Source organism: Alosa pseudoharengus, unplaced genomic scaffold (assembly GCF_046254945.1).
Source record: "Alosa pseudoharengus isolate Yale_2024_CS ecotype anadromous, Long Island Sound unplaced genomic scaffold, YU_APseudo_1.1 YU_APseudo_1.1_scf_14, whole genome shotgun sequence".
NCBI lineage: Eukaryota > Metazoa > Chordata > Actinopteri > Clupeiformes > Clupeidae > Alosa > Alosa pseudoharengus.
The window spans coordinates 22,247,553-22,265,376 of record NW_027468609.1 but is presented as its reverse complement, the minus strand read 5'-3'; the positions used below and the strand labels follow the sequence as shown (position 1 = coordinate 22,265,376).

General features: G+C 39.6%; 2 protein-coding genes across 2 annotated transcripts in view; one reads left to right on the top strand and one right to left on the bottom strand.

Annotated features, from left to right (window-relative positions):
* LOC143123066 (synaptic vesicle 2-related protein-like) overlaps window positions 1-8,784 on the bottom strand; it is a 28,672-nt gene extending 19,888 nt beyond the window's left edge. Inside the window, exon 1 of the mRNA XM_076284174.1 lies at window positions 8,604-8,784. Coding sequence (XP_076140289.1) covers window positions 8,604-8,662 — 59 coding nt within the window. The 5' untranslated portion in view covers window positions 8,663-8,784. The remainder of the gene's footprint in view (window positions 1-8,603) is intronic.
* A 3,971-nt stretch (window positions 8,785-12,755) lies between these two features.
* On the top strand, window positions 12,756-17,674 carry ungb (uracil DNA glycosylase b). The gene is made up of 7 exons (XM_076283254.1): window positions 12,756-12,870; window positions 14,105-14,272; window positions 14,404-14,499; window positions 15,246-15,343; window positions 15,495-15,583; window positions 16,073-16,251; window positions 16,537-17,674. The coding sequence occupies exons 2-7, from the start codon at window positions 14,120-14,122 to the stop codon at window positions 16,675-16,677; spliced, it is 756 nt and encodes a 251-aa protein (XP_076139369.1). The 5' UTR covers window positions 12,756-12,870; window positions 14,105-14,119; the 3' UTR covers window positions 16,678-17,674.
* The last annotated feature ends 150 nt before the right edge of the window (window positions 17,675-17,824 follow it).

Sequence of the window (17,824 nt, the reverse complement as noted above, 5' to 3'; positions counted from 1 at the left end):
GGAAATGTTGCCATCTTTGCTGCCATCTTCAGGGGAAAGTCCGTAGGAGTCAATTGCTGAGTGTGGAGTAACACGCTCTGGAAATTCACAATTTCGTCGCCGTTTAAAAAAAAAAAAAAAAGAAAACATAGTCCAGTCCATACAACTTCATTTCAATTTCGAAAGAAATACTTGACTATGTTTTTAAAAAAAAAAAAAAACGGCGACGAAATTGTGAATTTCCAGAGCGTGTTACTCCACACTCAGCAATCGACTCCTACGGACTTTCCCCTGAAGATGGCAGCAAAGATGGCAGCAAAGATGGCAACATTTCCGGAAAGGTACTGGCTTGGTGAAATTCATTCTGGACTCTATCCGACCACATAAAGACCTCGGGATACTTCGGTTTGGCTTTAGGGACCCTCTACTCACTACCATGTAAGTGTAATGTTGTTTGGAACTGTAGAAGAGGTATAAAAATAGTGTTTTGTAGCAGCTAAATGACATGCCCGCGTCACTTCCAGGCTAACAAGTTTTGACTAAAAACGGTAACATCGAACTTTCTCAAAACACATCCGAATGACATGATTTGGATGTCAACTCAACGTATGTACTCCCAATCATCCGTAAATTGATCTAAAGTGCATTTTACTCCAGATAATTCCTTTAAGACATGTCCCATCTTCCTCCATGCCATGAACAATGCATTGCCCTCTATTCTGTATAGGCGAATCTAGTGTAAAGGGGATACATTTTAGCCATATTATCCAGGCAAAACAGATTAAACACCCAAAACTATATATTTTCTAAAAGCATATAACCTCTAGATGAGATATAACACCAGTTAAGACATGTCTTATCTTCCTCCATGCCATGGAGATGGTTCATAATCCTGTATTGCATTTGCTCTGTATTAAAAACGCATTGATTTTAATATATGGCTGAAAAAGGTAGAGCATTAAAACATTTTCAATATTACCATTTAAAATCATATTCTTGTTTAATATGACCACAATTTGACATCAATTTCACCCCTGTAGGCTGAATAGTAATTGAGATATAGCCATTTTAACCTCTTGACAGCCATTTTGGCGGCCATTTTGAAAATGACCCCTTTCCCAAGGTCAGATTTCACTAGATTTTTAGTATGTTATTTAGCATGTCCAACAGTACCAGAATCCATGAAAAAAACTTTTGTATTAATTTTGTTGACGTTGAACCCTATATTGACCCGCCTGCATGGTTGGTTTTCTCGGTAGGGACTCGCTAAGTCTATGCTGTATCATATAGCTATGCTAGGTGAACGATTTGCCTATTACAAGTTTGTTTACCATCAAATTGGCTTCATAAAGGTGAAAATCTTGCATACTGTGCCTTTAAAAAACAATATTGCAATAGTTTGCATTCTGTTTTGGACATGTTCACTGGATTGCACTGAGGCAGACCAAACTGATTAGATAAAGTACCATGTTGGCCAACAGAAGTATCCTTCCTGTGTGCTTCCTTTACCCATGAATAGCCTACATATCTAACATAACAAATAAAGTGAACAGCATGCTGCTTAAAGGTAATATACTTTCAATATTGAAAGAAAGAATTCATGCACGTGACATGAGTGAATAAGAATCACTTTATGTCAACCCATAGGCCTACTGACTGGGCATAAAAAAAAAAAATTCTTGGGTTCCGGTTTCCGACCGACCCTGTCAATTTATGTGCGACCCAAATTTATTTTATGAGCTTGGGGAAGAAATAACACTAAATAGTCTAGGCTACATTAAATAAATCCACAAATAAAAGGCGAACTATAATTACATTAATTACCCCTTGCGTTATGTATAGGGATGAGCGTATTCTCTCTGTTACAAAGTAGCCTATGCACAGCTGTTCACGAAGACGATTGTTTTCGTCACTTACCAAGGCACTCGCAATTTTGTCCAAACACCGCAACTTTTTCGCAAATTTGACCAATCATCGTAGTTTCACTGTGAAATGTCACCTACCGCAACAGTCCCTCGCGCAGAATATTGAGCCAGATGGCACACTTACTTCTGCACCTTCTGCATATGACGCCAAAGACTGCCCTAAGTGTTCGTTCCTCTGCAGTTTTGATGACAATAAATAGAAGGCTAACGTTAACGATCTGCTTACTTGCATCTCTCAACCTGGTGTTGCTAACCTACCTAGGCTATGAAAGTAAGTTAATTAAGGCCTACTTGGTTTACTGACATTTGAGTAGGCTATGCAACCCATTGGCAAACGTTTACCTGGATATGTCCTTTTAGCTTATGTCATGTTTATTTCAAGCTTATGTTTGCTAGCTTGTGGGCTTAGTTTGAGTAGTGCTACCAAAATCATAGAAATTAATAAAATTGCAAGACATTTACCTCTTCTATGATCCAAGAATAATTTCATTCGAGTTGTTTTTTTTTAACATTTATTTTAACTAATGACATGGAAGACATTCCCAATTGCATCCACAAATGCACTATGCAAAAGTGATTTACACTCGTAGCCGAACACAGTGAGATGCAAGCCTTCCAATCCACTCAGAAATGTAATTAGGCTACTCGCACGTCCTTAAAGGGGCAGGCAGTCAATTAGACGTACACCACCAATGTAATGACATTAAACAGAAGTGTAGTCAAATAGTTTAAATCAATATGAAATTACTAGATACTTACTTGGATATTAGTAATTATGCAGGCCACAGACTATGAATTATTAAAAAGATATGAACTTAATATGAATTACAAAATATATGAATGTATTGAAACATATGACATGATACCATCTCTTTAGGTGACTGTCTTTTTTGGACAGTTCTACTATACTGCTTTGTGAATTACCTCAGTCAAAGCATTTTCACAAATAAAGTAGGCCTACTTTGATTTTCTGTAATCCTTACTGTTTACCTTTGATTATCCTATTTAATAAGCATCAAGATTATCAGTGTGATTTTGGTCTTACTAACCTTAATTGCCCTAAATTTAAACTATTTTTGCAATTTTCACTTCCTCCCGCAATTTCTCCACAAGAAACAGCTAAAATCACCGCAACTTCCATCCAGGCATTTTAGGTCGCAACAGTCTCAAAAAACCTCGCGAAATCCTGGAGGGATTGATTTTCTACCTACTGTATCCCTTACTGCCACTGGGGGAAAAAAAAAAAAAAAAAAAAAAAAAAAAAAAAAAAAAAAAATTTCCCTACCGACCCATGGCCTCAACTGACAACCAACAGGAACCAAACCTTTTTTTTTTTATGCCCCAACATATCAATGACAGCCAGATACAAAGTCTTTATGTGGCTGCATGTTGAGGTAGGCTACTTTGTTATGGCCCCCCTTCCTCACATTACAATTCAACCTCCGAACTAAATAAATCAATAAAATACAATAAGAAACTGAAAACAGAACCACAAGAGTAAACTGTCTCAGCATGATGTATTACTTTGCCTATTTTCATTTCTACCCGGTCGGTGTGTGGTTTAGTGCCAAATCTGGGCAGCATAACATCAATTGGTAAATATAATTTGGCTCTTGCTAGGAGAGTGAAGCCTTGAGGCTCTCATATTAGGAAGGTTACCACCTACCCTGGTATGGAAGCATATGAGTAGCTTTATTCAAATGAGAATGCAATCTGCAATATGCAATTCAAAATGACATTACATTATGCAATTGACAATTCATTATGTAATTTAATATTGCAATTTGCAATAATTTCCAACAAATTGTATTTTAATTTGCAAAGTGACAATGCAATCCTAAAATCAATTTGAATAATTTTGGTTAAAAAATAGAATAAACATGGATTGAATTGCATTCCATTTTGCCATGGTACTTCAGTCTCAAAATTCAAATTGCAATTCCTTTTGCATTTCAATTTTCAATATTCAGTTTAATCATTTAACTGTCAATTCGTTTTGCAATTTAATATTTAAAGTGCAATGTAGGATTGCATTTTTAAAACATATTTGGCAAAACTGTCAATGCCAGCTTGAAAAGATTTTGGATTATTTTGGGCAAAACGTTTTGCCATCGTTTTGAGGCATTTTATTCAAATGGAAAAGAAATAGCGCCCCCCGTGATTGCATTGCACTTTGGTCACGCTCTTTGTGTTGCAAAATTCAAATGGCCATTCAATATGCCAAACGCATTGCAATCTGTCAAGTCTCTCGTCAAGGCGGGAACTAGGCTACGTCACTTCCGTGTTTACGTCTTACCCAGTTAGTGCTTGCTTGCAATGGAGAAGTTTGCAGCTGCACTAAGGTCTCTGGCTGATTATGTAGAACACCACCGTGTCAACGAGTCTGACTCAACGGAAAGATTACTGAAAATGGACGACAGAGTGGGCTATCTAGCCCTACTTGTCCGATTTGATGTCAACCTGGTCCGTTCAAAGATTTCTGAGGCCTTACAGCTAATGGGCGCTAGACGGTGGGGAGACCTTCTGTGGATACCACTGGAGGGAATAGAAGGTTACCTCTCCTATTAGGGAGATCGCGGAGCTCTTTGGAGTTCACAGGACAAGTAGGGCTAGATCGCCCACTCTGTCGTCCATTGTCGTTAGTTAGGCTAAAACTCACAGCATTTCCTTGCCCTGCTGTCTCTCTCTCACACACACACACACACACACACACAACGGAGACTCCCCTCCGTGGTCTGGCTAGCCTCATAAGCAAACCGGGGGGTGCGGTCGCTCCGGGCCCACGTTTGGCCAAATCTATCTCGCTGAATTGTTGTATACGATGCTTATTTGTAGGCTACTAATTGCTGGGGGGAGGGGATGCTACTAAAGATGCCGCTGGTTGGCAAAGTTATCAGCAGCAACATAAGAGCCTTAATAATGTAAGAACACAGCTGGGTCTCGCGGACACTAGGCCTACTCGCGGTCACGGTTAACATTATTCATCAACTGACATGATATGTTTGCAGATTGAATGGCCATTTGAATTTTGCAACACAAAGAGCGTGACCAAAATGCAATGCAATCACGGGGGGCGCTATTTCTTTTCCATTTGAATAAAAATGCCTCAAAACGTTTTGCCCAAAATAATCCAAAATCTTTTCAAGCTGGCATTGACAGTTTTGCCAAATATGTTTTCAAAATGCAATCCTACATTGCACTTTAAATATTAAATTGCAAAACGAATTGACAGTTAAATGATGAAACTGAATATTGAACATTGAAATGCAAAATGAATTGCCATTTGAATTTTGAGACTGAAGTACCATGGCAAAATGGATTGCAATTCAATCCATGTTTATTCTATTTTTTTAACCAAAATTATTGGAATTGATTTTAGGATTTCATTGTCACTTTGCAGATTAAAATACAATTTGTTGGATATTATTGCAAATTGCAATATTAAATTGCATAATGAATTGTCAATTGCATAATGTAATGTCTTTTTAAATTGCATATTGCAGATTGCATTCTCATTTGAAAAAAGCTACTCATATGCTTCCATACCCTGTGACAAGTTACACACTAACTCAATTACTTGAGTAGGCTACCCCCATGACACAGCAAGCAACATAAAACAAACACCAGGGGGGTATTCCAGAAAGCAGGTTTACTGGTTTAACTGGGTATGTTAACCCAGAGTTAACGGTAAACCTGGGATTTCAGTTCCAGAACGCTCAAATATGATCAGGCTATGTAAGTAACTATGGTAACATAGGCTCTGAAGTTAACTGGGTATTTAAACCCAGAGTAAACGGTAAACCTGGGATTTCAGTTCCAGAAAGCTCAAAAATGATCAGGCAATGGTAACATAGGCTCTGAACTTAACCTGGTAGGGGGTAGGTTTTGTTCAGGTTATGTTCAATTATGTTCGGTTATTTCAGAGCATGTTCATCCAGGCTGCTATTTTTACACTTGTCACGCAATGACGTTTCATTTTGAAGGTCCGATTGACAAAGAAGCACAAAATTATGTAATATTTATCCGTGGAATTAGCCGTGAGAGGGCGATAAGACCACGCAGGGCCGGTTCTCCCTATACGCACACTACGCAAGTTGCGTAGGGCCCCGCAAGTTAATAAAGGCCCCCTCCCCCGTCTCCTCTTGTCAAGCTAGTGTTAGTTTAGTGTTTAGTGTTAGTTTAGTGTAAACCGAATTACCATTCAGGGCATGAAAAACGGAAGGAACGCGAACTTGCGTTCGTTCCATGGTTTGATGTCAACATGCGTCTCTCCAGCGCGTGTTGCTGATCTAGCATAGGCCTACCTAACAGGGAAGTGAATATCCCCTGATCTGTCTGCGGCTTGCTTGCCAGCCTTTCCCAGTCACAGTAGGCCTACTTCGCAAAGTTGTGAAATATACAGTAATCGCATATTCCGCTTGTTTCAATGCGGGCGACTACATTTTTAAATACGTCCATAACGTGCAGCTCGGGATGAAACTAGCAGTTTTTCAGCAGAAACATGCGAGGACCCGTCGAAACTAATAGTTGATTTCACTCTTCCCATACATTTTTAAAACTAATTGTTTTACAATGTTTCAGTCAAGCTTTATAGCCTATAACTGAACATATGTAAAATGGAAAGTAGGCCTAGCCTAATTAACTTTGATTCGCTGTGCTGGATGGACAATAGATGCACATCGTAAATTAGGCCTATATGAAGTATTAAAATGATTGTTTAAAATAGTCTACGTTTGAAAAAAATATTGAAATAATAAGAGAATCAGGGGAGCCAGTTCATAGCCTATATCTTTGGCAAGTACCCTACTACAGACACACAGGTGAAGAACAGTCAGCCAGTAGGCTACTAGCACAACTACACCCTTACAAAAAAACCTGCATTACTTCAAGTGAGAAAACCTGCATTACTTCAAGTGAGAAAATATTTGCAGTTCTTATGCAGGGAATGCAGTATTTTAGACACAAAAAACGGCATAGTACTGTACTTTACTACAGAAATGCAGTATTTTGGACATGAAAATACTATACTGCACTGTAGCCTACTGTGGTATACAGTAACTGAACTGTACTTGAAAAAACTGCAGTTATTTTTTGCAAACAGCCCAGCCACTGAAACTGGGCATTTATTGCTGTGTGAAGGTGATTCACACACAATTATGTTTCTTTCTCCTAGTCCTCTATAGGGAAAACACTATATTTGGTAACTTCCATAGACATCCCAAATGGGGTGGGATGATTGTATTGGGAGCACTGAGGTGTTAGATGATAGTGTAAAAAAATTGTTAAATTTTCGCGCTCAGAGTTCAGGTAGGAGGGCCCCTTAGCAGGATTTTGCTTAGGGCCCCATGGAGGTCTGAACCGGCACTGAGACCACGACATCACATGATAGCCCATCCTTTCTTTTCCAAACGAGTTTTACAAGAGCGCTATAGTTTTTCCGCTGAATCCTAAATTTGGCTATGAAAAGCATTCTCGACTCCATCCCTACATTAGGCTACGCATGGATTAGAATAGAATTTAAAAAATCTTAGCTAGCCAACACCATAGTGGACATTTGCCTTTGGCTCACCAGACATTGGATGGACAAAAAACATCTCAGACACACTGAAGATATAATTACAGTGCAGTAGGCTACAAAAAAGGGAAACATATAGAAAATGAATAAATAAGTTTAAGACTAGGCTACATAACAGCTCAGCCAGGTATGTGTGTTGTCACTATTGGTTAAGAATGCCGATGGCATTTGGGATAAAATAGTTTTTCAATAGGCTACACTTTTTGCCTCTCTCCAAATTATGTGCATCGATGATCGCTCTCCGACTGCGAGTTTTTGTAATGTTAGTAGGCTATTGGAGACGCAGAACATATCGGCAAGGTATCGGTCGGTGCGTAAAGTTTGCCTTGCGCTAAAGCAGTTCATGCGCAACTTCATTCGTTTTCCTGGACACAAACCCACGAGGATCATTAAATTGTAGTTTCACCAACTGGCAGGTCAGCATCACTTATTAAATTTTCCAAATGTGCACCGAAATGTGTCCAATAGGCTACCCATGCCTAACGACATTCTTCACCCTTCCGATGATGGAGGCGCAAAAGTTTAACTTGGCCCACAGCTGCAGAACCCGCGTTAAAATTGAAAATTACATTTGGGATTCTCAAAGAATTCTATGGCCCACTCAATCTGTGACAAGGTAGGCTAGTTTAAGATAGCATCATTTAAAGCAGTCAATAGGCTACAATACGTGATGTCCACTGAATTATTTAATTGTGCTTTTTACATTAGGCTATCCTAAACGTACGCATTTACACGGTCAGTTAGCTATTCTCTGCCAAGCAAGGTCTCGGACGCAGACGCTTAAGTATTGCTCTTTTTTTGTTATTACAGTTCTCTCCTCGTAAGCCTCGACTACTCCGCCTCTGAAAAATGCGGTGCTCTTCGTTTCGCTCATGGTTTCGACTCTCAATAGATGATGCCTTTATAAGTTCGCCGTGAACGCGCACAACTCTAGGTTATCTAACACAGGGTTGATTGAACTAACTGGTAACCGGTGTTTTGGAACCGACAGCTCGGGTTTAGTCGCCACAGGTTCAGACAACCCAGAGGTTAAGTTTTACCTCAGTGTTTGTTAAACCTCCTTTCTGGAATACCCCTCAGCACAGCTATAGCTATAGCCCAACACCTCATTTCTGTCATCATACCTGTCTGTGTCCTTCCATCGGTGGTAGCCTATGCTTGAAGGGGTATCCCAGTTAGTCATTTCTCCACAGACATGAAGAGTGACAGGAACTGCTTCAGCAGACTAGATAGAGATTGATTCAGTCTCAGCAACAGGTTAGGCCAGTTTGTCAAATGCTCGCAGCTAGGAGGTAGTCAGTGACTGCTTAGCAAAGCAAAGGAGGAGGGTGCTCTAATCCTAACACACACACCCCTACCTGTTTCCTGGTGATTGTTTACTCCACCTGAGGGAGGTACACCAATAATAGTCTGACACACCTATAGACAGACCTCTCAAGTCTCACGCATTGAGCGTGAGACACACGCATTTCAATGACCTCACACGCCACACATGGCATTTCTCACTCCGAGAAATTATTAACTTGCCCGCACAGAAATTTCTAAGGGCTATATTTTACAAACGTGTCACACAACGTTGCTGTCTGTCAGAGAGCTGCTGTTCAGTTACTAACCTATCGGCCAATCAGAAAATAGGATTTCTCAACCAATCAGGAAATAGTTTTGTTTTGATGTGGGTCCGCAACGTGGAGACTGCTGAGGGGTATCCCAGAAAGCAGATTTACTGGCTTAACTGGGTATGTCAACCCAGAGTTAGCGGTAAACCTGGGATTTCAGTTCCAGAACCCTGAAATATGATCAGGCTATGTAAGTAACTATGGTAACATAGGCTCTGAACTAGCCTAGAAATCTAGACGTGCCCCTAGCGGCAGCGAATTACAATTATGTTCGGTTATTTCAGTGCATGTTCAATCAGGCCGCTATTTTTACACTTGTCACACAATGGCGTTTCATTTTGACGAAGGTCCGATTGACAAAAAAGCACAAAATCATGTAATATTCATCCGTGCAATTCACCGTGAGAGGGCGATAAGACCACGACATCACATGATAGCCTATCCATTCTTTTCCAAACGAGTTTTTCAAGAGCGCTAGAGTTTTTCAGCTGAATTCTCCATCCCTACATTACGCATGGTGGATTAGAATAGAATAAAATAAATCTTTAATGTAGGCTAGCTAGCCTACACCATAGACATTTGTGTTTGGCTCACCAGACAGATGGACAAACAACATCTCAGACACATTGAAGATATAGCAAACAAGTAGAGCCTAGGCTACAGTACAAAAAAGGGGAAACATAGCCTATAGAAAATTAATAAATAAGTTTAAATATAGCTGTACAGCTCAGCCCGGTATGCATGTTGTCACTAAGTTTGGTTAAGAATGCTGATGGCATTTGGGATAAAATATTTTTTTAATAGGCTACACACGCTCTCCGACTGGAGTTTTTGTAGTGCTGGACACGCAGAGCATATCGGGTAGGTCGGTGCGTGTTTGCCTTGCGTTAAAGCAGTTCCTGTGCAACTTCATTCGTTTTCCTGGACACAAACCCACGAGGATCATTAAAGTGTAGTTTCACCAACTGTCAGGTCAGCATCACTTATTCAATTTTCCAAATGTGCACCGAAATGTGTCCAATAGACTACCCATGCCTTCCGACATTCACCCTTCCGATGATGGAGCGCAAAAGTTTAACTTGGCCCACAGCTGCAGAACCCGCGTTAAAATAGAAAATTACATTTGGGATTCTCAAAGAATTCTATGGCCCACTCAATCTGTGACAAGGTAGGCTGGTTTAAGAAAGCATCATTCAAAGCAGTCAATACAATACGTGATGTCCAGTGAATTATTTAATTGTGCTTTTGACATTAAATAGGCTATCCTAAACGTACGCATTTACACGGTCAGTTAGGCTATTCTCTGCCAAGCAAGGTCTCGGACGCAGACGCTTAAGTATTGCTCTTTTTTTGTTATTACAGTTCTCTCCTCGTAAGCCTCGAATACTCCGCCTCTGAAAAAATACGGTGCTCTTCGTTTCGTCGGTTTCACTCATGGTTTCGACTCTCAATAGATGATGCCTTTATAAGTTCGCCGTGAACGCGCACAACTCTTATCTAACACAGGGTTGATTGAACTAACTGGTAACCGGTGTTTTGGAACCGACGGCTCGGGTTTAGTCGCCACAGGTTCAGACAACCCAGAGGTTAAGTTTTATCTCAGTGTTTGTTAAACCTCCTTTCTGGAATACCCCTCTGGTCCGCGGAGCCGTGGAGTGAAATTAGGCCCGGTGTTTCGTCTGATAATGTGCTGCGCAGTTGATCATGATACCGCGGACCGACAAAAAAGAAAACAAACGTTTCTGCTATCGATGTCATTAAACATGGAGCCATACGATAAAGTAGTGGTATGAGCGTTCATTCAATGCAGGCGCCTGCGCGAGAGAAACTGAAACTAATCGATAACGTTGGTATCAAAGCTCCGCTTCAACCTGTTGAATGCTATTTAATTGTTTAACGACACTTGACAACAACGTTGATTTTTGGAACTTCCATAGAAACAAAGCAGAGACTGTGTAATACAGTCTAATATAGACAAATTTGAATATAACCAAAAGCTATTGTAGCCTTCTTTCTATCTGTTAAAGATCAACAGATCAGTGATTTACGCCTATCTGCTCGCCAAAAAAGCTGGTATTGTGTTTCCTTCAGGCATTCAAATTAAACTTCATTAAAAAACATGTATTTTTTTCTCAATTTCCTACCAATGTATGATGCTTGCATGAGGGAAACATCCCAAAACAATAGCACCCATATAATTGTTGCTGTTTTGAGAAGTATTTCTTTTCTTATGCAAGCATCATGCAACCATGCAAAAGCAATGAAACTAATTATATCTCACATTAGTAAAGCAGTCCTCTGATGTGCATGTCACAAAACATTTAAGTGAAAGTGCATGTATAACAATATAGGCATAATAATGATTGTGATAATGATAATGACAATTTGATTTGGAGGAAGTGGGGTTGGGTACGTGTAGATGAGCCCTATGACCCCAAAGTCTGCCATGACTGGGCCTCAGGTCAAAGAAGTTTGAGAAAGGCTGGTCTACATAACCTGCATCAGATTGAGGTTTGCAGTGATGCGCCTGAAGGCACGGGTTGAGGACCCAGTCAGTTACGTCACAATATGCACATTTGTTTAAATTCATACCTACATAATCACCATGATCAAACTTGTACTTTTTTTTACTTTGAATCTTGAAAAAAAAAAATATTGACCTACCTACCGGCCCATTTTTTTTATTTTTTTTGGCTGTTACTGCAAACAAGACTATTTTTAAGGATGGCCTCATGACTGTGAAAATGGCTGACATTGAACCACAGTGCTTTAAATGGGAGCCCCCAGTATCAGTCATTAAGGCATCAAAATCTGCCACAAACACTTACAAGACACAACATCACTCATAAACACACACACACACACACGGACAGAACCACCACTGTTCAAAAGACCATTTTGGGGCTAAATGTGCTTTTTCTCATTTGGTTGTTTTCTGTTTGTTTAGAGCAGAATGAGCCACTGCTGTTCAAAGGGCCCATTTGGGTGAAATGATTATTATAATTTATGTTATTATTATTTATTATTATTTACTATAGGGTTCTAGAATAAATAAAACAGTGTGAAATAATGGAATTTGTGCTCTCTCATGAAGCTGGGTCGATGGGTTATGGGGAGGGTGGGTCTGTTGATCGGGGGGAGGGGGCGTGGCGCCACGAGTAGTTCAAGCAGACATAGGACTTTCATGTACTTCGATCAGGGGGGAGGGGGCGTAGCACTGTGCCAATGCCATGCCCCCTTCCCCCATGAGAAACAAAGTCTCACTCCTTGCAAACTTCAAAACTTGAGAGCCCTGGTGTAACAGCTGTGACCCAGAGAGCACATACAGTAGGTACTGGACTTGTGCATATAACACTATCTCATCAAGTGTAAACTTAAACATTTGGTGCCCTGAATAAGTTCCTATTGCTTTTCAAACTGTTTACAGGTCATACAGGCATATCACCAGATAATGTAAGACACAGCCTAAGTGATATTAGAACTGCTTGCTTGCTCTTATGCACCAAAGCAAAAAGAGCAGTTTTCCTCTGCAAAGCAGTGACGCCTGTGCCCCATCTGGCCTTGCAAGCTGCCTATTTTGTGTACAGCTGTTCATGCATACTGCAAGTTTGCATCAACGTCTCGATTCTAGTTTCATTTTCAGTCATCCAAGGAAGACACATCACTTCGCTTACACCACAATTACATTACATTTTAAGTCCATGCAATGACATTAGTTTAAGTTTAGATTAAATCTCTCAGAGGAGTCATAACAGATATTTTCTCTACATACCAGGTAAGATTTGTGGACAATGCAGATGTGGTTTCTAAAACGAAAAAAAAAAGCATGATAGATGCTAAAAAAGATAGGGCAGTTGTTGATTCAATTGTTGTTGTTGATGTTGATTCAATTTGGATAGACATTAGCAGAAGACTCATTGTAAGTGTATTAATTACGTTCACTTTAATATTTACAAGATTCATTTTTAAAGTAGCCTACATAACATAATGGAAATCCATATTAGGGATCTTTTAACATTGACTTTGACATTTTAATGGACCCACAGCGTGTATTTGGAACAGGAAGATAGGCAACTCATTTATTAAAAGCATTTATTTTACTCTCTAAACTAGCAATTTAATGTGACTATACAGTTACAACTAGATACAACTTAACCCTCCTGTTGTGTGTGTTTTATGTTCACTAGTTTTGTGTTCCCGGTCAAAAATGACTGCTGCATTATGACTTGTTATAAATCCATAACACATATATTATCACCTAATGTTGTGATAGACCTTTGTATCAATTTATGTTCTATTGGATATTACCAGTTATATGGATATTACTAGCTTTCATTTGCTATTTATGACCTGCAGGCGTCATTGACCTGAGCTCATGCAAGTCAGAAAGGGGAAGATTCTATTGGGGAAAGAAAGGTTTCAGTGGGGGCTGGCATAGAAGCAAAGAGGGGGAGTGAATGGGGGCAGGAGGGGGGTTGTGTGAATGTACAGAAGCACAGATATGTAGTCCACCTGATCAACATGTATGTTCCTGGACTCAATTTTATACACTGACCATTTTCTCACCCATTCATTGCTAATGGCCACCATTTTCTCACCCATCCATTACTAATTTTTGACCGGGAACATAATGGGTGTTTTAAAGTTAAATAAAACACCCACATTCTTATTAAAATGATCAAAATTTGCTTTGTGTGTTCAGATGCCTCATGATAGTCAGAATAAATTAACAACTTTTTTGAGAGAAAATAATTGTCAATCGGACAAATTTGACCACAAACACAACAGGAAACTTAAGGTTGCACTTTATTTGTATAGTCCACCTACAGATACTTTATAGAGGGTGTAATTCAAGTTTAGTCGTTAAAACTGTTGTTTAAATACTGAACACCACCTTAACCAAACTGAACCCTTAATTCTAACCCAAACATAACAATGTCAAGTAAAGTGTGACCCAAGATATATTCATTAGAGTTCCAGTTTGTTTATTGTTTCTTCATTGCTCCCAGGAAACTGGTCCTATAATGTCAGATCTGACTCATGAGCAACTTGCTCTCATAGAGCAGAGACGCCAGGCTGCCCTGCAGAGGTTAGCAGCCAGCAATGTTTCTGTACCTATTGGGGAAAGCTGGCGAAAAGAGCTTGGTGCAGAATTTTCTAAATCATACTTCACAAAGGTATTAGGTACTTTCTGTTGAATCTTTTCAGTTAATGTATTTGCCACTTTTGCCTTCAATAGACTTAGAATAGGCTAATCTGAATTGTGAACAATGTGTTGGCCGGGCCTAATTTGTTTTTCAAATTTCAGTTGGCATCGTTCATTGCGCTGGAGCGAAAACGTTTCATGGTGTATCCAGTCCCAGAACAAGTCTTCTCTTGGACCCATTTGTGTGCCATTGAAAAGGTGAAAATTGCTTGTAAAAGATGGCCATGGTGAAATGTTATTTGGATTTACTTTTTAGCATACCGTTTTAATATAAATGTGGCTCAGACAACTACTGACTGGAAGAGATCTAGCATTGATACTACATAGTCTACTGGAATCAACTGGTTTGCCCAGTTAAGACCATCAATTGAAACCATTTTAAAACCCATTGAAACCCATAGAGCTATGGGCAGTGGCTACCTGACCAGTTGAAACCAGTAGGATGTCACTCTGATTAGACACCAGTTATATCCTACTGGTTTCAACTGGTTCAACTGATGAAGCAGTCTCTACCCATAGCTATATGGGTTTTAATGGGTTTTAAATGGTTTTAACTGGTGGTCTTATCTGGGCATATTCCAAATGGATAGCCTATTTGTCTAAAACTAATGTGTAAATATCAGATGAATGCCAATATCTTAACCAATAATAATGGCCACACAATATTGTTATCTAACATGCTCATCTAAAAAAGTTACAATTAATATAACAGTTACTTGTTGATTTAACCTAACAAGCATGGCATGTATTCCTCAGTCCATTAGGCTTTAAAACAACACAGCTATCTGATTGGTGAGCATGATGTCTAGTTTGCAAATGTGCACATTTTCCTGCTATCTGAGAAGACAGACAATATGAGATAATTTAGTCTCTGATGTATTCTGATGTCTTTCTGACACACAGAACTTTACCAGTAACATCAGATTTTGTTTATGTGGTTGAAGGTGAAGGTTGTTATCCTTGGTCAAGACCCATACCACCGCCCTGGCCAGGCCCATGGTCTATGCTTCAGTGTGGAGAAGCCTTGTCCACCTCCCCCTAGGTATAACTCAAGCAGGTTATAAGCAGTTATTAATATTTATTAATGAAGCAAGCATAGGAGTCGTTTTATGGAGAAACACTTACATTATATAACTTTGAAACAGAAAATGTTACCTCTTGGCTTAGATGGTGATGTTATTGTGACCCCTCAGTCTAGAGAATATCTATGCAGAACTTGCTGCTGATATAAAGGACTTCAAGCACCCTGGACATGGTGACCTGACTGGATGGGCTAAACAAGGTAAACACTGCTCTGAAGTAGGGAATAAAGCTAGACTGGGTGAACACAAACGAACCTGTTACTAAATTTGAATTTGCTCTGCAGGTTGCTCTGGAGAGAATTCCCCTTATCTGAATAAGGGCAATTACTGACTAAAACAGATTAGTCAAGTCAAGTCAAGTCATTGCATTTGTATAGCACATTTCATATCCCAGATCAGCCCCAGATATCTTACATAGTCAATACTGCCCCCTATTGGTACTGTTTGTACCTGCAGCTGCTACAGTGAAAGTTTACACATGACTTCCTGCATTACCTGCTACACATTGACAAAGATCTGTGCCAAGAATGTGTTCATGTTCATTGGTCCAGTGGTCCATTCAGTATTATTGTTATTGCATGACTGATGTGTTATTGATTGTGTTATTAAATAGCATTAATTAATCTCATTTAAAAAGGGCAGTTATCCCCCCCCCCCCCCCCACTTCTATCTTCCTTTGATGCTGCCAGGCGTTTTGCTCCTAAATGCCGTGCTGACAGTGCGGGCTCACGAGCCCAGCTCCCACGCTGGGCAGGGCTGGGAGACCTTCACCGATGCAGTGGTGCATTGGCTCAGCAGGAGTCTCAGAGGCCTGGTGTTCCTGCTGTGGGGCGCCTACGCCCAGAGCAAAGGCTCCATCATAGACAGGGTGAGAAGAGTAGAATACATTATTATACAGCACATTTAAAAGCCACCAAAAGTCATTCCAAAGTGTAGTTTGAAGTTAAGTACAGTAATTAAATATTAAAGTGTATATTCACAATCACGAGAAAAAATATATGTTGTGGTTATTTTACAACAATGGGCTGCAATGAGCATACAAGTGAAGTAATAATTTTGCTCTTTTTCTAGTAATTTAAGTCTTTACAGTCTTTCAAATAAGTCTATATTTCACATTAATTAGTTCTGATTCCCCTGAACTGCTGTTTTCCAGAGATACCATCATGTCCTCCAGACGTCCCACCCATCGCCATACTCGGCTGATCGTGGCTTCTTTGGATGCAGACACTTCTCCAAGACAAATGACCTACTCAGAAGGTCAGGGACGACCCTCGTGGACTGGAACGCTATCTGAGACCCTGCTCAATTAAGGAGTACCACTATTTCATAAAACTTTTATATTTCAGCATTTTTAATACAGACCTGATTATAGCATAATGTAAGTTTGTTTGGCAATATCATTTAAGCTACAGCCTCAAATCATTATTGTGACAACATATTTAAATATTTTAAACTTGCTTGATGCTAAGTAAGGCTCATCTCTTAGCCTGGGAATACCCATACGACCTTTCGGCAAATTTGAGATTTGCTCCGCAGGTCAGTCTGGCCAAGAGGCCATTAAAGTCCATTTCCAATGTCACTAAAACACGGGCACGCAAATAATTGCTAATTGCAATCGCTAATCCGGCATGGACGTGTATTTCTTTGGAATTGAGTAAACAACTGCATTTAAAACCTTTGTTTACAAGATTGCTACACCTTTGAAATTATTTAGTTTAAGAGTTTAATGCACCAATTTAAGTTTAATATCTCTGCTAGTTACGCCCCTGCTGGAAGTCGTAAGTCAATTAACCTTTTCTAGACCCTCTCCCAATTGTACTGTTGTGAAGATCTGGGTCTTCCCTGGCTAGAGATTAGGCTTACTGTGGAAGAGAATTTGAAGTTGCACTAATGTATCTTACCAATAGAGGGAAGAGTAGCTGTGTCTACAATGAACATGCATGATGAATGCAGTTGATGTGAGCACATTGGATGTGGTACATAGTGTCTTGTTACGGTAGACAGTTGTATCAGAGAGTATTATTTCCATGTTGTCCTTGTGGCTTGATTGAAGTTTAATGAAGTAAAATGTTCTTTCAGCTCAGTAGCTTTTTTTGCAAATCTTGTCAGTTGGCCTTGTCAGTCATTAATAAGTGGCATTGAAGATTGGACATATAATTGATTTATTGTGTGTGTGTGTGTGATATTTTGTGTTTGCCATTGTATAAATATTATTTCTGCATACAAAGGTAGAGTGATGAATGTGAAAATAATTCCTAATTAGACTCTGAGACTAATGTATCTTAATAGTCTGGGATTTGTGAATAAACCTTTCACTTTTTAAAGTCTAAGACTGTTGCAATGTCAAACAAACTTGACAGTTGCATTCGTATGGTAATCAAGACACATTTAATTACCAGCTTAAAGTTACCTGGTCATATCCTCAGAGCTCAGATGTTTCT